At 47.9% G+C, this 27939-nt stretch overlaps 1 protein-coding gene across 3 annotated transcripts in view; it reads right to left on the reverse strand.

Annotated features, from left to right (window-relative positions):
• The window catches only part of DLG2 (discs large MAGUK scaffold protein 2), a 1610676-nt gene that overhangs the window by 1353227 nt on the left and 229510 nt on the right, over positions 1-27939 (reverse strand). For all 3 annotated transcript variants that reach the window (XM_075337519.1, XM_075337521.1, XM_075337520.1), the window contains exon 3: positions 21092-21237. In XM_075337519.1, coding sequence (XP_075193634.1) covers positions 21092-21237 — 146 coding nt within the window. The remainder of the gene's footprint in view (positions 1-21091; positions 21238-27939) is intronic.

Genomic DNA, 27939 nt, shown 5'->3' on the forward strand with positions numbered 1-27939 from the left:
TCTGTCCGCAGATTCAGATCTCTCTCCCTTCCTCTTCAAAACTCAGCTCCCAACTAACTGAACTAACATGTTCTTCTCTCCTGGGATCAGACCCTTAGGTGGGCACACCTCCCCCTGGCCATTTGATGCATGAATGGACTTTAGACTGCTGGCTCTGTTCTGTTTACCAAGTTGTAGATTGGAGAAGTCCCATGCTGAGAAGAACAATATATATATGCAACCCCCACCAAATCAATGACAATAGCTACTGCTGAAGCCTGATTGCAATATGATACAGGCTGGGGGAAGGTATGGTCACTTACATCCCAAGACATAGTACTACAGCAAATACAGAGAGAAGGTAAAATACATCACATGGCATCTTATACAAAAATATGGGATGGAGAAAACTACATACATCATGACAATTCCTTCCCCTCCCAACTTGTGTACGTACTAGGGACCTCTACAGGTCGCTGGTTAAGTACACGCAGGCATGGCTGACAGGACTCAAGGCTCCTCTTGCCTGGACAGTCCATCTGCATTTTGGGTGTTGGCTCCAGGTTCTTTAGTGTATGGTGAAGATGTGGGGTTGAATGTTCGGGTCCAGTTTATATCCTCCTTCACTTAAACTCTGCTTCCTGCACCCACAAATCGGCATTGTATATCTCCCACATCATTGCCTAGGAGTATGTCTGCAGGAAGGCCGCTCATCACACCGATTATGCATTGTTTTGCCCCAAAGCCATAATCCAGGGTCACACTCGCTCTTGGAATGTATCTTTGAGTACCTCCAGCCAATTCAATGGCAATTCCTGGTCCCTGTTGAATTGCGTCTGGTTGAATTACTCGGGGATCTGCGATGGTGAGAAAAGCCCCAGTGTCACGAAAGCCAACAACTTTTTGGCCATCCAGCACGACCTCCTGTAGATGTTTATGCTGAAGATCAGAAGAACGGGCGGCTGTGGCTCGCACCCCATAGACTCCTGGTAGGGAAGTCAACATATCAGAGTCACTTGGCAAATCATCAGGGCCTGAATCCAGCTCTTCTCCTGCTGAGGGTGTCTGTAGATAATGGACAGGCAAAGGTGGTCTGCAGCTGTTCTGCCTCTGAACACCTGGACAGTGAGCTTGCAGATGCCCAGGATGCCCACAACCATAACATCTGCGCTGCGTCTCACTCCTTCCAGTTTGCCTTCTGGAGAAGTAGGTTGGAGACCTTGGTGACTGATAGGGAGGTGCAGGTGCTGGAGGTGGTTGTCGATTTGGAGGATGACTCCACGGGATAGATGGGCATGTGGCCCGCAGATGCCCGGGATGCCCACAGCTATAACATCTTCGCTCTTCTACTTTCTCTCCTCGTCGCATTCCAGAAAATGTGGTCGAAGCAACTGGAGGCACATACACACGAGTATCCACATGAGGTGGTGATCTAGGAGGTTGAGGAACATTGGGCACTGAAGGACATGGAACCTCTTGTGTTGGGGAGCTGGTCATTTTTGCTCCCTCTGCTAGCAGCTTCTTCCACTGAGGCTGGATAGTGAGCACCTCATCAGCTAGAGCAGCAGCTTGTTCCACTGTCTCTGGTCTCCTCTCATGCACCCATTCCCGGATCTCAGTAGGGCTCTTGGCATAAAACTGTTCTTTTAGGATGACCTGGAGGAAGGTCTGCCAAGTTAAGCCCCCTCTCCCTCCAGCCAGCGATGGCATACTTGTTTCAGTCTGTGGGCATACATTTTGAAACACACTTCCCCATCACAGGCTAACGTACGGAACTGAGTCCTGTAAGTGTCTGGCGTTACAGCATAATGTTCTAGAATAGTCTGTTTAATATCCGCATACTCACAGTTCCACAGAGGGTCCATAGCTCTATAGGCTGCAGCAGCTCCACCCTCTAAGAGCCCAACCAGATGCCGGACGCGCTCCCTTTCTGGGACTTCCATTAATCGACACTGATGCTCAAAGTCCTGGAAGAAGCCCTCAATGTCACCAGCAGCCTCATTAAACTGCTTGAAGTCTTTGCGGGACACTCTGGGAAGTTCCCTCATGATGGGTGCTGGGGTTACAGTCTGTCTGGAACCTCTTGCAGCTTCCACAGCGAGCTGCTTATCCAGCAGTGCCATCTCCTCCATCCTGCGCTCCTTCTCTTTAGCTCCACGCATGACCTCCATCTTATATTCTATGGTGGTCTCCTCTCCCAGTAAGGCCATCTCCTCCTCGTACCACACAACCCATTGACTTTTTTGGGTATTTACCTCCGGCTCCCGTCTTTGCTCCCCTTGCTGTGGAAATTGTTCCTCGGTGCCATCTTGCAGGCAAGCGTTTTCCAATGCCTCAATCAGCTGCTCCTTAGAGAGTCCTTTGTAGCCGACACCTAATTCACGGGCCTTTGTTTGTAGGCTCACCACAGTCCAGTTCCTGTATCCTGAGGTTCTGGTTTCAGACGTTGATTGGCCGTTGTCCTCCATTTCTTCTGCTCTGATCCCGCCGCTGCCACCAGTTTGTGACGGGGTGTACATCAGAGCAAAGAGAGACAACAGGCCGAGAATGATCCAACAGGTTTACTAACAGGAATACAGGAACAGCACACGACAAGTCCAAATAAAACAGATTCGGGGGCACCTCCCGATAATCCAAAGTGCCAGATCACGACGAAATAGTCCTCTTCAGAGTCCCAGAAATCCCACACAATCCACTGGACGGCGAGATCTGTCCGCAGATTCAGATCTCTCTCCCTTCCTCTTCAAAACTCAGCTCCCAACTAGTGATGTGTCGTTCGCGAACGAGCCGATTCTTTGAGCCGGCTCTTTGAAGTGAACGATATGAGCCGAATCATCAAAGTGAACGAGCCATAAAGAGCCGCTTTTTTTTTTTTTTTTTTCACTGCTTCAGGGGGAAGCAGGAGATAAGGAGAAGAGTAAAGTAAACACAAGCTCTGGGCAGGAGCTGACACTTAAAGCTATACACACATAGTGGTTCTTCCTTTCAGTGCCGGAGGCAGGAGGTAATGACCTGGGGTACGGCGGCCGGGCTGCCCCTCCACAGCGGGGCTGTATACTGTGAGCTGGTGCTGTATACTGTGAGCTGGTGCTGTATACTGTGAGCTGGTGCTGTTTGGTATTGTATACTTACTGTGAGCTGGTGCTGTATACTGTGAGCTGGTGCTGTATACTGTGAGCTGGTGCTGTATACTGTGAGCTGGTGCTGTATACTGTGAGCTGGTGCTGTTTGGTACTGTATACTGTGAGCCGGTGCTGTATACTGTGAGCCGGGGCTGTATACTGTGAGCCGGGGCTGTATACTGTGAGCCGGGGCTGTATACTGTGTTCAGTCCCTTTTTTCTATTTCTGTTAACAAATCCTGGTATTTTTAGATGTAAATAGATCTGACATCTGCACACAACCTCTATACATTTGTTTTATGTGCAATACTACCTCAATGACATTTATTGTCACTTAACTGTTAAAAAAGTTGGTATGTAACTAGTGTTGCATTGCCATATTGTGTTCCACTTGCTGGGATTTGTAGTGCTCTGCACCACCAGCAGAGGTTGGACCCATGCTATGTTAGCATTTAAACATTTCTGTTCCAGGTTGTGTTGAAATAAACTGATTTTGCTATTCAGTATCCTATGCTTCCATATTTTGGTGTGCGTACAGTATGTGTGTACAATGTGTGTATGTATGTGTGTCCTTTGTGTTCAGTATGTACAGTGTGTGTGTACAATGTGTGTATGTATGTGTGTCCTTTGTGTTCAGTATGTACAGTGTGTGTGTACAATGTGTGTATGTATGTGTGTCCTTTGTGTTCAGTATGTACAGTGTGTGTGTACAATGTGTGTATGTATGTGTGTCCTTTGTGTTCAGTATGTACAGTGTGTGTGTACAATGTGTGTATGTATGTGTGTCCTTTGTGTTCAGTATGTACAGTGTGTGTGTACAATGTGTGTATGTATGTGTGTCCTTTGTGTTCAGTATGTACAGTATGTGTGTACAATGTGTGTATGTATGTGTGTCCTTTGTGTTCAGTATGTACAGTGTGTGTACAATGTGTGTATGTATGTGTGTCCTTTGTGTTCAGTATGTACAGTGTGTGTACAATGTGTGTATGTATGTGTGTCCTTTGTGTTCAGTATGTACAATGTGTGTACAATGTGTGTATGTATGTGTGTCCTTTGTGTTCAGTATGTACAGTGTGTGTGTACAATGTGTGTATGTGTGTCCTTTGTGTTCAGTATGTACAGTGTGTGTGTACATTGTGTGTATGTATGTGTGTCCTTTGTGTTCAGTATGTACAGTGTGTGTTGCACATATAGTGACAGGCAGCACAGTAATTGCAACTCGCCTTTATTTTCAGGAATTATAATCTTTTGTAGGAGCGACACATATCAGAGCACTGACTAATGTAGAAAGGACATGTACAAAAAACACCACATAAAAGAGTAGCGAGGGCCCTGTCCAGAAGAGCTGACAATCTGAGGAAACGGAAACAATAATGCTAAAAACTGTCTTTACTGCTTCACTAGATACATACAAGGGTGTAGAATGAGGTTCCCAATGTACAGGGGAGGTTCTGTATCATCACAAGGTGGAGCAGAGGGTTTTTTTAAAAAAAGAGCCGTTTTTTGAGCCGAAAGAGCCGATTCTTTTTGGTGAGCCGAGCCGAATGAGCCGGCTCATCAAAAAGAGCCGGACTGCCCATCACTACTCCCAACTAACTGAACTAACATGTTCTTCTCTCCTGGGATCAGCCCCTTAGGTGGGCACACCTCCCCCTGGCCATTTGATGCATGAATGGACTTTAGACTGCTGGCTCTGTTCTGTTCACCAAGTTGTAGATTGGAGAAGTCCCATGCTGAGAAGAACAATATATATATGCAACCCCCACCAAATCAATGACAATAGCTACTGCTGAAGCCTGATTGCAATATGATACAGGCTGGGGGAAGGTATGGTCACTTACATCCCAAGACATAGTACTACAGCAAATACAGAGAGAAGGTAAAATACATCACATGGCATCTTATACAAAAATATGGGATGGAGAAAACTACATACATCAAGACACAGGACACCTGGAATTTCTTTGGAACATGATTGGGGCTTATCCACCATCCGGACTATCCTGCGTTGGAATCTTTCATGAATTTTTTTTCTGCTGAGTACGTCCAGGGAGATTAACTACAGAGCCATGGGTTGTAAACTTCTTGATTATGTTGCACACTGTGGACAAAGGAACATCAAGTTCTCTGGAGATGGACTTTTAACCTTGAGATTGTTGATATTTTTCAACAATTTTGGTTCTCAGGTCCACAGACAGTTCTCTTCTCCTCTTTCTGTTTCCCATGCTTAGTGGCACACACAGACACACAATGCAAAGATTCAGTCAACTTCTCCCCTTTTTATCTGGTTTAAGATGTGATGTCTTGTTACGCACACCTGTTATTTGCCACAGGTGATTTTGAATAAGCATCACATGCTTGAAACAAAGTTGTTAACCACAATTTTGGAAAGGTGGCAACAATTTTGTGTAAAATTATGTCCAGTATGCCACTTTTTTGTGCTGTACCATTTTTTGTGCTGTACCAATACACACAAAGGAAATAAACATGTGCATAACAAAAGCTGTATAAGTCCGATAATGTTCTAGGAGAAATACTTCATGTTCTGGAACAATTTCAAGGATGCCAACACTTTTGGCTGTGACTGTAGAGGGTAACAGTGCTTAGTGTATAAATAAGTCATTCATAGAAAGTGTATATGTATATACAACAACGATACAGCCACCTGCTTGCACCTAGAGCTAGAATGACCTGAATAATCACCAGCACCAGTCCAGGGAAAATGAGAGTATTTAGGCACAAGGGGGATACTGATAATCAGCAGATAGATGGAAGTCTCTCGTGGACATTCCTGCAGTCAGCATAACAATTCCACGCTGTCTCAAAACTTGTGACATCTGTGGCATTGTGCTGTGTGATACAACTGCACATTGTACAGTAGCCTTTTATTGTGGCCAGCCTAAGGCACGCCTGTGCAATAATCATGCTGGCCAGCCTAAGGCACACCTGTCCAATAATCATGATGGCCAGCCTAAGACACACTTGTGCAATAATCATGCTGGCCAGCCTAAGGCACACCTGTGCAATAATCATGCTGGCCAGCCTAAGGCACACCTGTGCAATAATCATGCTGTCTAATCATCATTTTGATATGCCGCACCTGTGAGGTGGATGGATTGTCTCAGCAAATGAGAAGCGCTCACTAACACAGATGTAGGCAAATTTGTGAACAATATTTCAGAGAAAAATGCCTTTTGTACATAGAAAAGTTTTAGATCTTTGAGTTCAGCTCATGAAAAATGGGAGCAAAAATGAAAGTGTTGTGTTTATATTTTTTGTTCAGTGTACATTAGTATTACTTCCCTGCCCTCCAAATATTGGGTGGGGGTCTTATATATGTTTCTGTGACGCCCTGGACTATTTGGGTCGTCACAGGGTTCTGCACAATCTGCCCTTACCTGCAGTGCTCAACCCCCCATGGTTCTGGGTCTCCATCCTGCAGTGTTGCCTCCACCAGCATTCACAAATCCTAGATACACTTTGCACCACACCTGTCAGGCACACCAGTGGGCTGCTTAAGCAGGAATAGGGCCGCCCACCTAGGGGTCAGACAGGGAGGTGGGAAGTGTCAAGTGGAGTCGTGTGGTAGCCCTCGATCTGTGAGGAGCTCTGAGGAAGCTAGGAGATGGAACTCCCAGGGGAGAAGCAGACTAGGTTGCAGATGGTGGTCTGGACCTAGAGGAGTCGGATCCCCGGTCGCAGGGGATTGAGGCTAGGTGCCTGAAACCCGTCGAGGAAGACGCTCAGAAGCCTGGTCCTATCACCGGTCTGGGACCGAAGGCACGTCGGGGTACATGGACCCTAGGTCGGGGAGACGTTTCAGGCGACCCAGCAATTAACCTGCGGAGGACAGGGCCTTTATGGACTGTTCCCACCCAGCTCAGAGATCGGGGGCACTAGCGCAGCGAGGGGAATAGGGCTTTCCTAGCAAGCGGCCCACTGAAATCCCAAGCGTGAGCTCCTGAGAGCAGGCACCTTCACTTAGCCATAGTGGGAAGCGGGGCCCGGAAAGCTCCAAGCTATCGGGCCACAACGGACAATCTAAGCTTTTGTGCCAGGTGGCAGGTTATGGACCAGTGCTGCAGGGGACGGGACCCGGACAAGCTCCCCTCGAGAGGCAGTGGCAGTCAGAGATTTGGTTTACCCTGTTGTCAGCGTCTGCTTCATTGCTAAGTGAGTACCCGACTGACCCCTGCACTGCATCCTCGCATCCCCATCAGGAGTCCTGGGGCCTACCCCTACCCGTTGAGGGTAACGTCATCTTGCTGCCCCACTTCATCACCCCGGGTACTCTCAACGACAGCGGCGGTACTCCCAATTACTGTACACCACGGGTGGTGTCACAAACTATACCAAATCCCCTGTAAATACTCCCTTTTCCATTTGAGTGTGGCCCCTAGCCCCTGGGTCCAGAGACCCTCGAGCCACGAGTAATCACCATCCCCGGATCCGAGCGATTCGATCCACTGCAGGGGCAGCACATTTCCTATGGGTGTAATCAGACCTTGATTCTGACCTGCCCCCCGCCAGCCCCGTACAGAGGAATCAGGGGTAAGTATAACACAGCGCAGTCTATACTCTGAGCATTAGTTTTTTTTATAAGTCTGTGTCTAGATTAATATAATCTTTATTCCAGAGAGATTCCACTCTTTTGTGGATTAATTTAACATAACATTTTACTTATTTCAATAGACTTTGTAAAGCGATAACTGCATCCACGATATCTGAAACCAGCACATTCTAGGTTTACATTACATAAAAGCTGGTAAAGGACATTGAACCGGAGAAATGACAAAGTGTATAGTAGTATTATATATCTACGGTGTGCTGCAATTATACACAGCTTAAAGGGAACCCGTCAGGATGGTCATGCTTCCCAAGTTATGGGGCCGACTCCCTCGCTACTAAAAGCAAAAAATGGAGATCAAATTTTAGGGAAAACATAGTTTTAAAAACTAGATGGAAAATGGGTACAAAAAAGAGTCAAGGGAGCGGATCCCTATGGTTTATCGCTACCCAGTTTGTTATGATTGACAGCTATTATTATTATTTATTATTATAGCGCCATTTATTCCATGGCGCTTTACAAGTGAAAGAGGGTATACGTACAACAATTGTCGCGGGCGGGGAGGGAGCCGTCGCTGCTGCGCTCTCGCTAGCGCTCGGGTCCGGCGCTGCTGCTGCTCGGTGGCTCGAGCGGTGGGCCAGATCCGGGGACTCGAGCGGCGCTCCTCGCCCGTGAGTGAAAGGGGGTAGTTTGCTGTGGGGATTTGGTCCGTGACGCCACCCACGGTTTGTGGTGAGGTTGGGGCACCACCGCTGTTGGTGACGGGGATCCCGGGAGCGATGGCAGGGAGCAGCTGGGATGTTGTTTCCCCCTCCGTGGGTAGGGGTTGGTTGTCCCAGGGCCCGGTAAGGTGTGACGGGGAGGTACGGTTGGTGAGGTGCAGGGTCGCGGGGGCAGCGCGGTGCCGGACGGCACGGTGGTACTCTCTCAGCCAAGAACGGATGCAGAGTCTCCGGTAAAACAAACGGCTGGATGGACGGGTCCCGCAGCCGGCTGCTGTGGTTTCTCCCGGACGGTTGGTGGTGGCTACCTTTCCCTGCAACTTTTGTGTAACTTCGGTCCCGATGGCTTCCCACCGGTAACCCGCTCCCCAGCGTGGATATATGCCGGAGGAGCCCTTTTGCTTGCAGGCTCTGGCCCTGGGAACTCTAGCTGTGGCGGTAGCTGTATTTCCCTTGTGCTATTTGGACGGTTGCCTTCAATCGGGTCTTGGCTGTTTGGAAACCCCTGGGGTTCCGGTCACTAACGGATTTGACCTGTTTAACGGCGACTCCAAGCCTGGTCGGGGTCCGCAGGCCCTGCCAGTTTGTGCTGGCTTCTCTTCGCTCCCCGGTTCCATACCGGCGGGCCACCGGCCGTCCCCGGTCCTACGGTTCCGCGTCGATCTGCCTCTCCTGCAGACGGCCACCACCGTCTGCCAACCTTGCGCTTGTTTCCCGGGCCACGTACCCGGACATGGTCAGTCTGCTCCTCTACTACCACTTCACTCCTCTCTCTTTCACCTCTCTAACTCAACTGACTTCCTTTCCCGCCTCCAGGACTGTGAACTCTTCAGTGGGTGGGGCCAACCACCTGGCTCCACCCCACCTGGTGTGGACATCAGCCCCTGGAGGGAGGCAACAAGGATTTGTGTCTGACTGATGTGCCTATCTCGGGGTGTGGGGTGTGTTGTTGTAGTACCTGTGATGACCTGGCTAGTCCAGGCCGCCACACAATCATTAACAGTACAAAACAGACTGATATAGGAGGAGAGAGGACCCTGCCTGCGAGGGCTCACAGTCTACAGGGAACGGGTGATGGCACAATAGGTAATGTCTCTTTAAATTGAGACAGTACTGTCAGTCAAGCTAAAATGAGTAAAAAAAAGTTGGTTGGGAGCTGTCCACATTTTATTCTTCTCCCGTTTCCTGGTTGGAGCTCTCCACATTGACTCTTCCACCGTTTCTTGGTTGGGAGCCGTCCCATTGACTCTTCCTGGTTGAGAGTTGTCCCCATTGATTCTTCTGCTGTTTCCTGGTTGGGAGCTGTCCCCATTGACTTGTCTATTTCCTGGTTGAAAGCCGTCCCCATTGACTCTTCTCTTGTTTCATGGTTTGGAGCTGTCCTGGTTGACTTGTCACCTTTTCCTTGTTGGAAGCCATCCCCATTGACTCTTCTCCCGTTTCTTGGTTGGGAGGCGTCCCCGTTGACTCGTCTCCCATTTCCTGGTTAGGAGCCATCCACATTGACTCTTCTCCCATTTCCTGGTTGGGAGCCGTGCCCATTGGCTCTTCTCCCATTTCCTGGTTGGAAGCCATCCCCATTGACTCTTCTCCCATTTCCTGGTTGGGAGCCGTGCCCATTGACTATTCTCCCATTTCCTGGTTGGAAGCCGTCCCCTTTGGCTCGTCTCCTGTTTCCTGGTTGAAGCCATCCCCATTGACTCTTCTCCCGTTTCCTGGTTGGCAGCCGTCTCTGTTGACTCGTCTCTAATTTCCTGGTTGAGAGCGATCCCCGTTGACTCTTCTTCTATTTCCTGGTGGCAGAATTTCAGAGTATATCATAGAGAATCTCAGGCAGGTGCAACTTCCTGCACTAACAGCCAAAAATGCAGATCAAATTTTAGGGAAAACATAGTTAAAAAACTAGATGGATAATGGGTAAAAAAAAACAAAAAAAAAACAGTCAAGGGAGTTTGTTCCCACCTAGTTTGGTATGATTAACAGTTGTCTCCCTAAATCGGGAGAGAACTGTCAATCAAGCCAAACCAAGCAAAAAAAGTTGGTTGGGAGCTGTCCCTGTTCACTCTTCTCCAGTTTCCTGGTTAGCATCAAAATGCAATTAGAAGTGGACTCCCGTGCTGTCGTAAGAAGATGGTCAGCAGTAATAGTTAAACGTGATTTTATTACGCGTTTCAGAGTGATAAAGATCTGCCCCAATTCCCGTAGAGCGATAAAGACCCACCTCCACTCCCTTCATCAGTTTCGGTGTCTCTGCTGCTACAGATGGATTACACTTGACAACATCCAGTGGAAAATAAGTTACACTTAAGGAAGACACCTAGTGGGCGGCATAAATAAAGTTATTTTAAAATCAAATAATTTTTTGAAAAAAATGGTGTGGGATCCCCTCTATTTTTGATAACCAGCCAAGGTAAAGCAGACAGCTGGGGGTTGCAGCCTGTAGCCATCTGTTTTACCTGCGCTGGTTGGCAAAAAATAGGAGGGAGCCCAAATAATTTTATATTATTTTGATATCCATATCGTTCACAGCAGCATACAGTCATCTTCCGCATGCCTGACCATTGGCTGTGCTGAAGCCTTTAAACAAAGTTTAATACTATACGAACAGTAGCAGAACACCAAACTCGGACTCATACTTTTTAAAAAGTGAGTGTTTGCGTCCGAGCCCTGGTGTCCGGTACAAATCCCGAACTTTACCGTAAAGGTTCACTCATCCCTACTTGTGATGTCATGCTCGGCCCATTGTCCGATGACAGCAGTTCAGGAAGCGTTGATGTAAGAGGGAGAGCTTAGATTAGTGCAGGGTTTATACTCTTGCACCCTTTACTGCCTTTCATGTGGCCCTAAGGTCTATTTTGAGCCTTGTTTAGCCTAATAAATAAATAATTTATAAAAAAATAATGTGGGTTCCCCCTTATACCTGTAAAGTGCACCTATTCACAGGCGTCAGGTAGTGACGATAACTCTCATCAGAGCCACTAGCTCAATGCTGCCCTCAGTGAGACTCGGCGGCTAATTTATTGGTATTGAGAATTAGCGATCGTGGACTAAAACGGAGTAGCTTTGTGGGAACGTTTTTGATCATGAATTGGTGAATGTGGGATATTGTGGGGGAGTCTTTAGTCAAATAAACTCTTTTTTCCTGTGTTTTTGTTTTTCTTTTCACTTACTGGATTAGTAATAGGGATGTCTGATAGACGCCTCTCCATTACTAATCCCTAGACTTGATGCCAGCTGACATTACACAGTTGACATCAACCGCACAAGTATTATTCTGATTGCCACCACACCAGAGCAATCTGGAAGAGATTGAGCGAGGAACCAGAACTGGCACATCTAATTTGATGCACTACTTCTGCGGTGGCTGTGGGCTGCTATTTTTAGGCTGGGAGGGGACCAATAACCATGGACCTTCCCAGCCTGATAATATCAGCAAGCAGCTGTCTACTTTACCTTGGCTGGATACCAAAATTAGGAGGGACATTACTTAGTTTTATAAATTAGTTATTTGTTAGGTTAAACAATGCTAAAAACACCATTTAATGCCACGTGAAAGGCACGGTCCTACCAGTCTCGGTGTCCCCTGCAGCCTGAGGTCCTAAAGCTTCCAAACAGATGTATTCCACTTTGTGCCCATCTCCCAGTGAATGGTCTGGTCCATAGCATAAAAGAGGGACTCTGAAGTCACGTGGGCAGAGATGGAATGCTCTTGGACACAAGGGATTCACCAGCACAGAGTAGAGGCACTATAGAGCTGTGAATCAAGCTAGGTGTGTGGGGATTCAGCAGCAAGAAGGCGAAACAAAGAGGAGCTGTCAATCAAGTTAGGTAGGCAGGGATTCAGCAGCAGGAAGGAGGAACTATGAGGAGCTCTCAAGCAAGTTAGGTCTGCAGAGATTGAAAACTCTTGGCATCATGACATTCACCATCAAAAAGAAGAGGCACTATGAAGCTATCAATGACGCTAGGTGTGCTGGGATTCAGCAGCATGAAGGAGGAACAAAGAGCAGCTGTGAATAATGTTAAGTAGGCGAGGTTTCAGCAGCAGGGAGGTGGAACAATAAGGAGCTGTCCATAAGATTAGGTAGGCAGGATTTAGCAGCAAGGAGGAGGAACAATGAAGAGTTGTCAATGAGGTTAATTAGGCGGGACTCAGCAGCAGGGAGGAGAGGAGCTGTCAATAAGGTTAGGTGGGGGGATTCAGCAGCAGGGAGGAGGAACAATGATGAGCTGTCAATAAAGTTAGGTAGACAGGATTTAGCAGCAAGGAGGAGAACAATGAGGAGTTTTCAGTAAGATTAGGTAGGCAAGGAATCAGCAGCAGGGAGTAGGAACAATGAGGAGTTGTCAATGTTAGGTAGGTAAGGATTCAACAGCAGGGAGGAGGAACAATGAGGAGCTGTCAATAAGGTTGGGTAGTCAGGATTCATCAGCAGAGAGGAGGAACAATGAAGAGCTGTCAATAATGTTTGGTAGGCGGGATTCAACATCAGAAAGGATCAACAATGAGGAGCTTTCAATAGGGTTACGTCGGAGGGATTCAGCAGCAGAGAGGAGGAACAATGAGGAGCTGTCAATAGGGTTACATAGGGTGGATGCAGCAACAGAGAGTAGGAACAATGAAGAGCCATCAATAGGGTTAGGTAGGAGGGATTCAGCAGCAGGGAGGAGGAACAATGAGGAGCTTTCAATAAACTAAGGGAAGCTGGGATTTAGCAGGAGTAGAGGAATTGTAGTGTCCAGACATTTTGCAGCAGCAGGGAGGAGGACGCTGAGGAGCTGTCAGTTGAGTTTAAACTTTCATAAAGGACTATACAGCTATTCTGACATAGATTTTCACAGTGAGCACAACAGCCTCATCAGGTCTAGGAGAACTATACACAGTGTACATATCAGGGCGTTTTCCCAATAGGCGCATGGAGAGGGGATGTCTTTATCAAAACAACCTTCTAATAAATAAAAGTAATACCAAAGTGTTTTAATAATTTATTTTTAACAGGCGACGACCCAGTAAGAGAAATTAAAGGGCAGCGCTGTTAACCTTATCATGTGCTGATGTTTCCTGTGACAACCTGCCCTTTTCCTTTACAGGAACATTAAACCCTGGCTGGCCACGAAAGTTTTCGCAAAACAAGAAAACGAGGAGTTTACTGTCACCGCAGCGTCGGAAAACATCACCCCACGAGCGGCAGAGGAATTAATCCTGCATAATAAGCGGCTTCCATTGTGTGCGAGGCACCGAGGAGGTACAATGCGGCTTAATTACACCCTACACGGGGCTGACTCCTTTGTGACCCGCTAAGGCTATAGGCGGCTGATGTCCTACTACCCTCGTTACCGCGGTTGTCATGGTTACACGTATTCAGGCAATTGTGTGTGAAGAGTTCAGAAATGGTACCAGGAGCTACAAAGAAGATGCAACCCACAGATAACAGCGGCGTCCGCGGCATCAATAGGTATTAATGAATTATTCATGGGCCCTGATGCCAGAAACGAAGGTGTTGTCAACTCACGGGAAATAAGGATATTTTATTCATTTTCTAATTGGTAAAAAAAAATAAAAAATAAAGCTGACTGCAGGCAAGTTATATTCTGAATACATTTCCTATTATTACTGGAAAACCAAGCGTCTAATGGACTGTGCGAGAACAAAAGGATCTGCGAAACACCGATACAACAATAATCTACAAATGTCTGCGGATGGCATTATTATCTCATTTCTATAAATATCGGAAAATTATGTATGGATAAAAAAAGTCTACTTATATCGTTTGCAAATGTATTACAATGCTTATCCTGCAATAAACTATGTTTTACTCCAGAGCTGCACTCACTATTCTGCTGGTGCAGTCACTGTGTACATACATTACATTACTGATCCTGCGTTACATCCTGTATTATACTTCAGAGCTGCACTCACTATTCTGCTGGTGCAGTCACTATGCAAATGTGGCGCCCTGGACTAGCCAGGTCGTCACAGGTACTGCAACAACACACCCCACACCCCGAGATAGGCACATCAGCCAGACACCAAATCCTTGTTGCCTCCCTTCAGGGGCTGATGTCCACACCAGGTGTGGTGGAGCCAGGCGGTTGGCCCCACCCACTGAGGAGTTCACAGTCCTGGAGGCGGGAAAGGAAGTTAGTCAAGCTCGGGCAGAGCTCGAGTGAAGGGAGAGAGGTGAAAGAGAGAGGAGTGAAGTAGTAGTAGAGCAGCAGACTGACCGTGTCCGGGTACGTGGCCCAGGCACCAAGAGCAAGGTTGGCAGACGGTGGTGGCCGTCTACAGGAGAGGCAGATCGACGCGGAACCGTAGGACCGGGGACGGGCGGTGGCCCGCCGGTACCGAACCGGGGAGCGAAGAGAAGCCAGCACAAACCGGCAGGGCCTGCAGACCCCGACCAGGCTTGGAGTCGCCGTTAAACAGGTCAAATCCGTTAGTGACCGGAACCCCAGGGCTTTCCAAACAGCCAAGACCCGACTGAAGGCAACCGTCCAAACAGCAACAGGGAAATACAGCTACCGCCACAGCTAGAATTCCCAGGGCCAGAGCCTGCGGGTAAAAGGGCTCCTCCGGCTTATATCCACGCTGGGGAGCGGGTTACCGGTGGGACGCCATCGGAACCGAAGTTACACAAAAGGTGCAGGGAAAGGCAGCCACCACCAACCGTCCAGGAGAAACCACAGCAGCCGGCTGCGGGACCCGTCCATCCAGCCGTTTGTTTTACTGGAGACTCTGCATCTGTTCTTGGCTGAGTGAGTACCACCGTGCCATCCGGCACCGCGCTGCCCCCGCGACCCTGCACCTCACCAACCGTACCTCCCCGTCACACCTTACCGGGCCCCAGGACAACCAACCCCTACCCACGGAGGGGGAAACAACATCCCAGCTGCTCCCTGCCATCGCTCCCGGGATCCCCATCACCAGCAGCGGTGGTGCCCCAATCTCACCACAAACCGTGGGTGGCGTCACGGACCAAATCCCCAAACCAAACTACCCCCTTTCACTCACGGGTGAGGAGCGCCGTTCGAGTCCCCGGATCAGGCCCACCGCTCGAGCCACTGAGCAGCAGCAGCAGCGCCGGACCCGAGCGTGGTGAGCGCAGCGCCCCGCCGCCCGCGACAACTTGGCGTCACGAACAGGATCTTACCGTTCTGCCGGCTGGTAGAAGTGCGCCTTGTATCCCGCCGGCGGCATCCGGCCTAAAAATTTCAGAAGCCGCCATCTTGGGCGCGAAGACTTTCCCGCTCAAGCGTCTTCTCGAGCAGTGGAGGCGCGAAAGCCGAAGCTCCGCCCCTGAAGAGGAGGTGCTGAGAAAGAACCAAGGGGGGACGGATGGCGTCCGGCCGCATGTGAGCCGCGGCTATAAAAGCGGGGACGCCAGGACTCTGCGGCCATATTTGGTTCCTGGAAGATACCGCTGCCAGTATGCACCGTCCGTCCGGTAACACCGCAGTCCCCGCGCCCGCACCTGGAACCGCGGCGTGGGTGGAGGTCCAGACCGTCCAGCTGAGCAGCCGCCTTCAGGTCCAAATGCAGCTCCTCCTGGAGGAGTGGGAGGCCGACATGGCTGACGTGGTGGCGGCCATATGGAAACGCGAGGTGGAGGAAGAATTGGAGGAGCGGGTAAGCGACCCACGCCCCTGTGTTCCTACGGGATCTGTCATTGCGGCTGAGGGGCCCGGTCTGCGCCCGCTCGCCCTGCTGCCTCCCCCGCTACCCGTGTTGGCTGCCGCTGCCCCGCCACTAGGCCCGCTACCACCGCAACCGGTAGCGGAACCCCGCCTGTCCGCCCAAGCGGACCCGCCTGCAGCCGAAGCCCATAGCCGCCCCGAGCCTCTTCCCTGGAAGCTTCTGAAGACATCGCCCATCGGCAAAGGCGTGCCGGTGGCACCAGAAGTAACCGTGCCTAGTCCCGTTCCGGCTCCGGTGATCCGTCCCGTGCAGGAGGAGGCGGAGGTCAAGCGGGAGAGGACCCCTGTACCCATCACCCACGCCTCGGCTGAGGCTGCGCCGGGTCGTTGCTGCAGGGCAGCGCCCCAGGCCATGTCACCGCGGGATCTTCCACCGAGGGCGCCAGTAGTGGGCAGTGTGGTGGAAATCCCGCGGGGCCCGACCCGCGCGCAGGGGCAAGTAGCAGCCCCTTACTGGGACAGGGAACCGACCCCGCTGGGCCGAGAAATTGCGGAGAGGGAGAAGAGGAAGGCTGAACTGATAGCCCGCACCATCCAAGAAAAAGAGAGCCTCCGCAGACCCACCTTCCAAGTACGGGGCCCGATCCACGAGGGGCAATTGAGAAGGTTCGATGTCCGTCGGGGATACGGATTTATCTTCAAGCCAGGCCTGGAGGCCGGAGTGTTTGTGGCCCGTCGGGACGTTAATGCCCATCTGCCAGAGGACCACCCGGGCCGCAACCTGCTTCCGGGCGACTTAGTTACCTACACGCGGCACTGTGGAGAGAGGGGCTGGTTTGCCCTGGATGCTGTGTTGTGGATCTAAAGTAAGGCAGCGGTCCCTCCGTTGCACCGTTGTCCCCGTTGGGACCACCAGTACCGTTACCTGTTAAATGAAAGTAATCAACCGAAGATGTCACCTGATTGTCGACTGTGATTGATCCGGCCGTTGCCGGCAAGTAGTCCCCGTAGGGAACCTTTGCACCGTGCATAAGAAACTGCTTATGGACATGCCTGAGAACTAGCAGGGCAGCCACAAACTAGTGGAAGTGTAAATATGTTGGCATGATTCCGTTACCACCTCCGGAGAGGCTGATTTGGAGGATGGGCCTGGAGGAAAGAGATGGTCCAGGCCCGCCACTACCGTAACCGGTGGCAATCCTCCGGGGGTCAGGGGTCCCCCATGGACGTGGGGTCCCCTGAAGTGACCGTAGGGTGCGAAACACCGTACCCATTCCCGCTCGGGCAGCCTGGATCTGGACTGGGGTCAAGGGGTGCTGCCCACTTCTTAGGGGCAGCATCAGGGCCAGGTTGTTTGGGTGGGAGAGCGGAAGCCGTCTGTTTAATAAAAAAAATTGACTACCGTTAGTAACGTTAAAGTACTGTGCTTCCCGTTAAGGGAAGTTCCTAAATATGTTTTATTGAATGTTTTTATATGTTTTACCTTTTTCAGTTGTGAAAATAAAACCGGTGATGGACGGGCAGCCCGCGGATGGTCTGCATTTAACCAAGGGGGAATGTGGCGCCCTGGACTAGCCAGGTCGTCACAGGTACTGCAACAACACACCCCACACCCCGAGATAGGCACATCAGCCAGACACCAAATCCTTGTTGCCTCCCTTCAGGGGCTGATGTCCACACCAGGTGGGGTGGAGCCAGGCAGTTGGCCCCACCCACTGAGGAGTTCACAGTCCTGGAGGCGGGAAAGGAAGTTAGTCAAGCTCGGGCAGAGCTCGAGTGAAGGGAGAGAGGTGAAAGAGAGAGGAGTGAAATAGTAGTAGAGGAGCAGACTGACCGTGTCCGGGTACGTGGCCCGGTCACCAAGAGCAAGGTTGGCAGATGGTGGTGGCCGTCTGCAGGAGAGGCAGATCGATGCGGAACCGTAGGACCGGGGACGGGCGGTGGCCCGCCGGTACCGAACCGGGGAGAGAAGAGAAGCCAGCACAAACCGGCAGGGCCTGCAGACCCCGAAAAGACTTGGAGTCGCCGTTAAACAGGTCAAATCCGTTAGTGACTGGAACCCCAGGGGTTTTCAAACAGCCAAGAACCGACTGAAGGCAACCGTCCAAACAGCAACAGGGAAATACAGCTACCGCCACAGCTAGAATTCCCACGGCCAGAGCCTGCGGGCAAAAGGGATCCTCCGGCTTATATCCACGCTGGGGAGCAGGTTACCGGTGGGAAGCCATCGGGACCGAAGTTACACAAAAGGTGCAGGGAAAGGCAGCCACCACCAACCGTCCAGGAGAAACCACAGCAGCCGGCTGCGGGACCCGTCCATCCAGCCGTTTGTTTTACCGGAGACTCTGCATCTGTTCTTGGCTGAGTGAGTACCACCGTGCCATCCGGCACCGCGCTGCCCCCGCGACCCTGCACCTCACCAACCGTACCTCCCCGTCACACCTTACCGGGCCCCGACACAACCAACCCCTACCCACGGAGGGGGAAACAACATCCCAGCTGCTCCCTGTCTTCGCTCCCGGGATCCCCATCACCAGCAGCGGTGGTGCCCCAACCTCACCACAAACCGTGGGTGGCGTCACGAACCAAATCCCCAAACCAAACTACCCCCTTTCACTCACGGGCGAGGAGCGCCGCTCGAGTCCCCGGATCCGGCCCACCGCTCGAGCCACCGAGCAGCAGCAGCAGCAGCGCCGGACCCAAGCGGGGTGAGCGCAGCGCCCCGCCGCCCGCGACACACATACATTACTGATTCTGTACTGATCCTGAGTTACATCATATATTATACTCCAGAGCTGCACTCACTATTCTGCTGGTGGAGTCACTATGTACATACAGTTAGGTCCAGAAATATTTGGACAGTGACACAATTTTGGCGAGTTGGGCTCTGCATGCCACCACATTGGATTTGAAATGAAACCTCTACAACAGAATTCAAGTGCAGATTGTAACGTTTAATTTGAAGGTTTGAACAAAAAGATCTGATAGAAATTGTAGGAATTGTCACATTTCTTTACAAACACTCCACATTTTAGGAGGTCAAAAGTAATTGGACAAATAAACCAAACCCAAACAAAATATTTTTATTTTCAATATTTTGTTGCGAATCCTTTGGAGGCAATCACTGCCTTAAGTCTGGAACCCATGGACATCACCAAACGCTGGGTTTCCTCCTTCTTAATGCTTTGCCAGGCCTTTACAGCCGCAGCCTTCAGGTCTTGCTTGTTTGTGGGTCTTTCCGTCTTAAGTCTGGATTTGAGCAAGTGAAATGCATGCTCAATTGGGTTAAGATCTGGTGATTGACTTGGCCATTGCAGAATGTTCCACTTTTTTGCACTCATCAACTCCTGGGTAGCTTTGGCTGTATGCTTTGGGTCATTGTCCATCTGTACTATGAAGCGCCGTCCGATCAACTTTGCGGCATTTGGCTGAATCTGGGCTGAAAGTATATCCCGGTACACTTCAGAATTCATCCGGCTACTCTTGTCTGCTGTTATGTCATCAATAAACACAAGTGACCCAGTGCCATTGAAAGCCATGCATGCCCATGCCATCACGTTGCCTCCACCATGTTTTACAGAGGATGTGGTGTGCCTTGGATCATGTGCCGTTCCCTTTCTTCTCCAAACTTTTTTCTTCCCATCATTCTGGTACAGGTTGATCTTTGTCTCATCTGTCCATAGAATACTTTTCCAGAACTGAGCTGGCTTCATGAGGTGTTTTTCAGCAAATTTAACTCTGGCCTGTCTATTTTTGGAATTGATGAATGGTTTGCATCTAGATGTGAACCCTTTGTATTTACTTTCATGGAGTCTTCTCTTTACTGTTGACTTAGAGACAGATACACCTACTTCACTGAGAGTGTTCTGGACTTCAGTTGATGTTGTGAACGGGTTGTTCTTCACCAAAGAAAGTATGCGGCGATCATCCACCACTGTTGTCATCGTGGACGCCCAGGCCTTTTTGAGTTCCCAAGCTCACCAGTCAATTCCTTTTTTCTCAGAATGTACCCGACTGTTGATTTTGCTACTCCAAGCATGTCTGCTATCTCTATGATGGATTTTTTCTTTTTTTTCAGCCTCAGGATGTTCTGCTTCACCTCAATTGAGAGTTCCTTAGACTGCATGTTGTCTGGTCACAGCAACAGCTTCCAAATGCAAAACCACACACCTGTAATCAACCCCAGACCTTTTAACTACTTCATTGATTACAAGTTAATGAGGGAGACGCCTTCAGAGTTAATTGCAGCCCTTAGAGTCCCTTGTCCAATTACTTTTGGTCCCTTGAAAAAGAGGAGGCTATGCATTACAGAGCTATGATTCCTAAACCCTTTCTCCGATTTGGATGTGAAAACTCTCATATTGCAGCTGGGAGTGTGCACTTTCAGCCCATATTATATATATAAATTGTATTTCTGAACATCTTTTTGTAAACAGCTAAAATAACAAAACTTGTGTCACTGTCCAAATATTTCTGGACCTAACTGTACATTACATTACTGATCCTGTACTGATCCTGAGTTACCTCCTGTATTATACTTCAGAGCTGCACTCACTATTCTGCTGGTGCAGTCACTGTGTACATACATTACTAATGCTGTACTGATCCTGAGTTATAGTCCAGAGTTTTAGGGCTCCACAATCAGACTTTTTATATATTTGATTATATCAATCTGATGTCGGTCTGTTTTAAAGGGAATCTGTCAGCAGGTTTTTGCTATATAATCTGAGGGTAGCATGATGTAAGGACAGAGACCTTGATTCCAGCAATGTGTCACACAGTTTTATCAGCTGTAGATTATCACTACAGGATTAATAAACCCGCTGCCATGTAGTCCTTCGCCATAGTATAACCCCACCCCCACCATTGATTGACAGTTTCCTGTGTACACTGTGCATAGGCAGAAAGCTGCCAATCAGTGGTGTGGGCAGAATCAGGATCTCTGCCCCTACATTATTCTGCTCTCAGATGAGGGCAGCAAAAACCTGGTGACAGATTCCTGTTAATTTTAGTAGATTATGGGGCAGGAGAGGTTAGCAGCTTGTCAATATTTCACTGGCTCGTTACCTTGGACGCTTTCTGTTGGCTTTCAGCTCCAGCAGATAGAGAGTTGTTTTTCTCCCATAATTCTGCTACGTGGTTCAGTTCGGAGATCTTTTCTTCGTAGCCAATGTGGGAGCTGAGCAACGTGACTTCATAAAATTCCTGAATATCTGCCAAGAAAGAAGCAGAAGATATTATTAGTCATTCCTACTTTGATAGATTATAAATGACGGTTTTGGAAACCGTGTGTAAGCACCGTCCACACTGAAGACCTTCTCTATGGAAAATTAGTTGAAGGGATGTGAATCCCGCTATGATTGTGACAACTTTTTTCGAAAGATGTCCTAAATACAAAAGACAGAACAATAAAGGCCTAACTAGGTAGACTATTTGTTCCTTGAGGGCATGAGTCCATCATCCTCACCCATACAAATCATGTTTCTTCCCCCTTTTAATCACATCTTAAGCTTATTGTTATCATCATCCACACATAACATATCATCAATACGTATTAATATTTTTATTTTATTATCCTAAAAGAAGAAGACCTTTAGTGACAAGTGGTTGGCAATATTTCAACCTCGGGGGTTGACTTTGTCTTGCCCTTAGTAGATCATTATTGGAGCACCGCATGATCCCGCCCCCGAGGAGCTTTATCTTGGTTACTTTAATCAGATCACAATAATATCACCCAGAGAATGAGAAGTGGTGGAGTTAATCTGTTATTTTTGTAACCCCCCCTCTAAGCTTTCAAGTGGTGCATCACATAGTGGGTGTCGGGGCAGGGAGAAGGCTCAAGAGCTGAACCCGCACCTTACCTGGAAGATATCTGCTGTGTTACAAAGCTGGCATCTCCTTTCAATAGGAGGAACCAGAGAAACCTCTGATCTCTACATGGGGTAGACTTTGTCTTGTCCTCAGGAGATGATTATTGGGACAGAGCCTGGTCCTGCCCCTGAAGAGCTTCATCTTGGCTACATTGATCAATCCCAACAATATTACACAGAGAATTAGTAGTGGTGGCATTCATCTGTTAATCTTTTTACCCCCTTCTGAGCTTTCAAGTGGTGCTTCACTTTTTGGGTGTCGACGCAGGAAGCAGGCTCAAGACCTGAACCCGCACTAGACCTAGAAGATATGTGCTCTGTTACAAAGCTGGCATCTCCTTTCAACAGCAGGAACCAGAGAAATCTCTGATTGGCTAGATGCAAACCTCTAAAAGGAGTTGACTTTAGCTTATCCTTAGTAGATTATTGTAGCGGTGCCTGGCCCCGCCCCCGAGGAGCTATCAGAATAATATTGCTCAGACAATGTGTAATGGTGGAGTTCATCTGTAAAGTTATTTTGTTTTATCCAAATCATATTTCTTCCCCCTTTTAATCACATCTTAATCTTGCTGTTATCATCGTACGCACATAACATACCATCAATACAGATTAATAGTTTATTTGATTATCCCAAAACAAAAGAAACAGATCTTTAGTGACAAGTGGTTGGCAATATTCAAACCTTGGAGGTTGACTTTGTCTTGTCCTTAGTAGATCATTATTTGGTCAGAGCCTGATCCCACCCCTGAGGAGCCTCATCTTGGCTACTTTGATCAATCACAATATTATTACCCAGAAAATGAGTAGTGGTCAAGTTTGTCAATTATTTTCTTAACTTCCACCCCCTCAGAACTTTCAAGTTATGCATCACTTATTGGGTGTCTGTGCAGGGAGCAGGCTCAAGAGCTGAATCCGCACCTTACCTGGAAGATATCTTCTGTGTTACAAAGTCATCATTTCCTTTCAACAGCAGCAATTAGAACAACCGCAGATTGGCTCAATACACACCTCTAAATGAGGTTGACTTTGGCGTATCCTTAATAGATCATTATTGAGGCAGACCCTTGGCCCGCCCCCGAGGAGCTTCATCTTGGTTATGTTGATAAATCACAATAATATTAACCAGACAATGAGTATTGGTGGAGTTTGTCTGTTAAGTTATTTTAACCCCCTTCTGCGTTTTCAAGTGCTGCATAATTATTGCAAGTCGGCACAGGGAGCAGGCTCAAGAGTTGCACCTACTCTATACATGGAAGATATCTGCTAGGTTAAAAAGCTGGCATCTTTCAACAGCAGCAACAGGAGCTACCTCTGATTGGCTGAATAAAAACCTCTAAATGGGGTTGATTTTGTCTTATCCTCAGTAGATCATTGTTGTGGCGGTGCCTGGCCTCGCCCCCGAGGAGCTATCACAATAATATTACCCAGACAATGTGTAATGGTGGAGTTCATCTGTAAAGTTATTTTTTACTTCTTTCCTGACCTCTAAAGTACTACATCCCTTCTTGTATGGCGGTGTAGAAAGAAGGCCCCAGAACTAAGCCCTTAACATACCTGGCAGATACCAGCTGTGTAATACAGCCGCCATCGTCCTTCACAATAGCAGCTGGAGCTACCTCGGATTGTACCGGTCTAACCAATAAATGCCATAGTCAATTTAAGACATGGACATTTAAAGGGAGCAATTGCCAGGAGAACCTGGGCACTAGCTCCCAATGGCACCCACACAACGCCATCATGAAGTGTCATCATTTTAAATATATACTACTATACAATGATTCTGTAGAATATAGAACGAGCAATCAAACAATCACAGATTCGAATAACCCAACGGGATTAAAAAGTAATAAAAAAAAGATTTAAAAATTATACGATAATATAAAAATTTAAATCACCTTTTCCAACTTTAAAAATTAAAAATAACCTAGCTGCTTCCATAAAACTTCATCAAAGTATTTACCACACTACTACATCTAAAACACTTTGAAAAGTCACAACATGGAATCGTTCAAAAATGTAGTGAATTTCGGCATTTTGACATAGAATGCCTTCTATAGCATCTGTGTTGCATTGTCTTTTGCTGGCTACAGAATGAGTTTAACTGAAAACCCTTCAGTGAGCTCGCTATGACGGTCTGATAGGGAGTTTTTAACTCTTATCCGTCTTTTTCTGACCTTCTCTTAGGTGATTTAAGACTGCAAACCATGTCAAAGTTGAGCGAGCAGGAAGAGAAATCATCTCTATGCCGATGACACAGATCTACCTCTCTGGACCTGACATTACCTCTCTACTAACCAGAATCCCACAATGTCTGTCTGCTATTTCATCCTTCTTCTCTGCACGATTCCTAAAACTTAACATGGACAAAACAGAATTCCTTATCTTTCCTCCTCCTCACTCATCCCCTCCAACAAGCCTTTCCATCAAACTTGATGGCTGCTCACTCTCCCCAGTCTCACAAGCTCGTTGCCTTGGAGTAACCCTCAACTCTGCTCTATCCTTCAAGCCACACATCCAAGACCTCTTCAACTCATGCAGACTACAACTCAAAAATATCTCCCGGATCCGTGCTTTCCTTAACCAAGAATGAGCAAAAACATTAGTGCATGCCCTCATCATCTCCCGCCTCGACTACTGCAACCTCCTGCTCTCTGGCCTCCCTTCCAACACTCTTGCACCCCTCCAATCTATCCTAAACTCTGCGGCCTGCTTAATCCACCTCTCCCCTCGCTACTCCCCGGCCTCGCCACTCTGCCAATCCCTTCACTGGCTTCCCATCGCCCAACGACTTCAGTTCAAAACACTAACCATGACATACAAAGCCATGCACAACCTGTCTCCTCCCTACATCTGTGCCCTAGTCTCCCGGTACCTACCTGCACGCAACCTCAGATCCTCACAAGATCTCCTTCTCTGCTCCTCTCTTATCTCCTCTTCCCACAATCGCGTACAAGATTTCTCCCGTGCATCCCCCATACTCTGGAACGCTCTACCTCAGCATATCAGACTCTCCCCTACCGTGGAAAGCTTCAAGAGGAATCTCAAGACCCATCTCTTCCAACAAGCCTGCAACCTACAATAGCCCTCAGTCCAGTAGACCACTGCGCAACCAGCTCTGTCCTCACCTATTATACCATCACCCTGTAGACTGTGAGCCCTCGCGGGCAGGGTCCTCTCTCCCCCTGTAGACTGTGATCCCTCGCGGGCAGGGTCCTCTCTCCTCCTGTACCAGTCTGTCTTGTACTGTTGATGATTGTTGTACGTATACTCACTTGTAAAGCGCCATGGAATGGCGCTATAATAAATAATAATAATAATAATAAAGAGAAAGAGCCTTTAAAAGCCAAACAGTGCAAAATGTTTAATGAAAACCAATTGGAACAATTATTTTTAGCTACAAATACATGCATTTAAGTAGAAAAAGGCTGCAGTTTATTAGTGGCATCTGATTAGTTGCAGTGGTCGTCCTCTACTAGAGGAGGTAACAATAAGACTGGTGGGGGACACAGGCAGTGGTGTGTAGAAGGCGAGGTGGGGGCAAGTTGGTGATTTTGATATAAAATTTGTAAAGGGCTTAGTATTGTGGAGTCGCAATGAGGGCCAAGTAGGTGTGTATATTATTATTATTATTTTATTATTTATTTTTTTTTAAGACTACCATATTTAATGAAATAATATATAGCAGGAAAGAAAAAAAAATAAATAACATTTTGTTAGAAATATTAAAATACATGTATAGTAAAAAATAATCTGATCCTTTATATTTGATTTGGATTCCCCATTCACTGCTTATATTATACATATATATGTTTTCTTTAGGTCAGCCATACACAACATGGAAAAAAAAAGTGAAAATAAAAACCAAAATGGAAGAATCCTATAAAAATTGGCCTTTCAAAATGCCTAAACAGTCCAGCAATAAAGAAGTCCACAGAAAACCTCCAACAATTGGTGCACGGGGTAATATTGGGAATTGTTTGCTTTTATTTTATTTCTGCTTCCCCTCTGATTATATTCCAATGTTTCATTTTGTTTTTTAAATCCGCCATACCGTTCCAGAGATATGAGCCTTTTTGTTTGGGGTTAATGTTTATCATTTTTATCAAGGGATCTTCGGGGGCGTGTCTATAGGCTGTTCTGCATAATTAACCTATGAGCCACGCCCCTTTGTCAAGATCATTACGATCGCACAAAAAATAAAAAGACCCATATCTCCGGAACTGTATGGTGGATTTTAAAAAAATAAAAAGGGAATACTCAGGGAAGAAGCAGGAATCTAAAGAACAGCAAAAACTGTCTATTTGTGATCTAGTGACATCTTTTTAAACCCAAAAATGGCGTGATCCAGAAGGGGTTAAATGGCGTTTTCCTCTTTTAGATGCAATATATTACAGGTGCCCCGTAAGATCATTTTTGCGCCCCCTCTACGGTTGGTGTATGTGTCTTTTATTTGTCTAGTTAATGATGGACACACAAAGTATATTTTCTCTGTCCGCGCAGCCTCGAAGTCTCCAGAGTACGGCTGAAGCAATGTCTTTATCTTTTACGGTCAGTAATTAAGTCTCCCTAGTGAAGTTTTTAATTAAGTGGATCACAAAGAAAAAAAAATGAGAAATGGCTTTTTGGCTTTTGGAATAGTTATAATAAGAGAAAGAAAAAAAAAGTTACTTTTTCAATATCGTCTTCCGAGAGGTGGGGGACTGTGGCCCTGCGGGTGCAGCCGTCTTATTTTTTTCATGAATACGCTCCTTCTCTGGATTGTGCTTCAGGACGTCAGGGCTTAGTGTCACCTCCTTGTGGACCACAGACTCTAAAAATAACACCCTCAAATAAATACAACCAGACCCCTGAAGCAAATACAAGCCTGAGACCCAGTGGCGTGACTAGAGTTCGATGTGCCCTGGTGCAAAATTTGGACCTGAGTCCTCCCTTATATTGGTCAGATGTATGTATATGTATGTATATATTTAGCATTCTAAATCCTATAAAGGCATACGAGTTGCCCCCCCAACCCCCATTATGTAGTAATGTCCACCACCCTGTTTTAACGTGCTCCATCCTGGGCTCCTTCCTGGTAAATACAGTATGTCCCTCATTCTGTTATATATGTCCCCATCCTGGTAAGTATGTCCCCCATCCTGGCATATATGTCCCCCCATTCTGGTGTTTATATGTCCCCCATCCTAGAATAAATGTTCCCCAGTCTAACTCACATCATGGTGCATATATAACCCAATCCTAGTAAAAATGTGCCCCATCCTGGTATATATGTCCCTCATCCTGGTATGTATATCCCCATCCTGGTATGTATGTCCCCATCCTGGTATATATGCCACCATCCTAGGCCCTTCCTGATATATACTGTCACCCTCCTGGGGCCCTCCTGGTATATACTGTCCCCTTCATGGGGCCCTCCTGGTGTATACTGTCCCCCTGCTGGGCCCCTCCTGGTGTATACAGTCCCCATTCTGGTATATATTGCCTCCCTCTTGGGCCCCTCCTGGTATATACTGCCGCCCTATATACTGTCCCCCTCCTGGTACATATGTCATCACTTTGATAAATACAGTATGTCTCCATTCTGTCTAATGCAAAAAAACACAACATTGTACTCACCGTCTCTGGCTCCCATGTCAAGCTGCATCCTCCTGTGTAGTCAGCGCACAGTGGCCGGAAGCTTTCATCGGTGTCGGTGCTATTGCAATGAATGACGTCATTGCCATGCGCTGCCCTCAGTCACTGGGACACAGATGAAAGCTGCCGGCTTCTATTTGGCCATCAGCATGTATCGCAGTACAGGGACCCGATGGGTCTCTATGTGCCGCCCCCATGCCAGCAGCTGCTGCTGCTTGGATCCGGATCTACGGTACAGCTCGAGGGGTTCTCCGGACCCGGGGGTCGCTCGGACACTCCGAATAAAATGGGGACGTATTTATATGGGATTGGTTGTAGAATGTCTGTGACGCTGCACACAGTGTGTCGTGAGATGTAGCACCACCACTGCTGTTATGGGAGGCCTGGGGAGATGTGATGGCAGCTGGATGT

This window comes from Anomaloglossus baeobatrachus, chromosome 2 (assembly GCF_048569485.1).
Source record: "Anomaloglossus baeobatrachus isolate aAnoBae1 chromosome 2, aAnoBae1.hap1, whole genome shotgun sequence".
In the NCBI taxonomy this organism is placed as follows: domain Eukaryota; kingdom Metazoa; phylum Chordata; class Amphibia; order Anura; family Aromobatidae; genus Anomaloglossus; species Anomaloglossus baeobatrachus.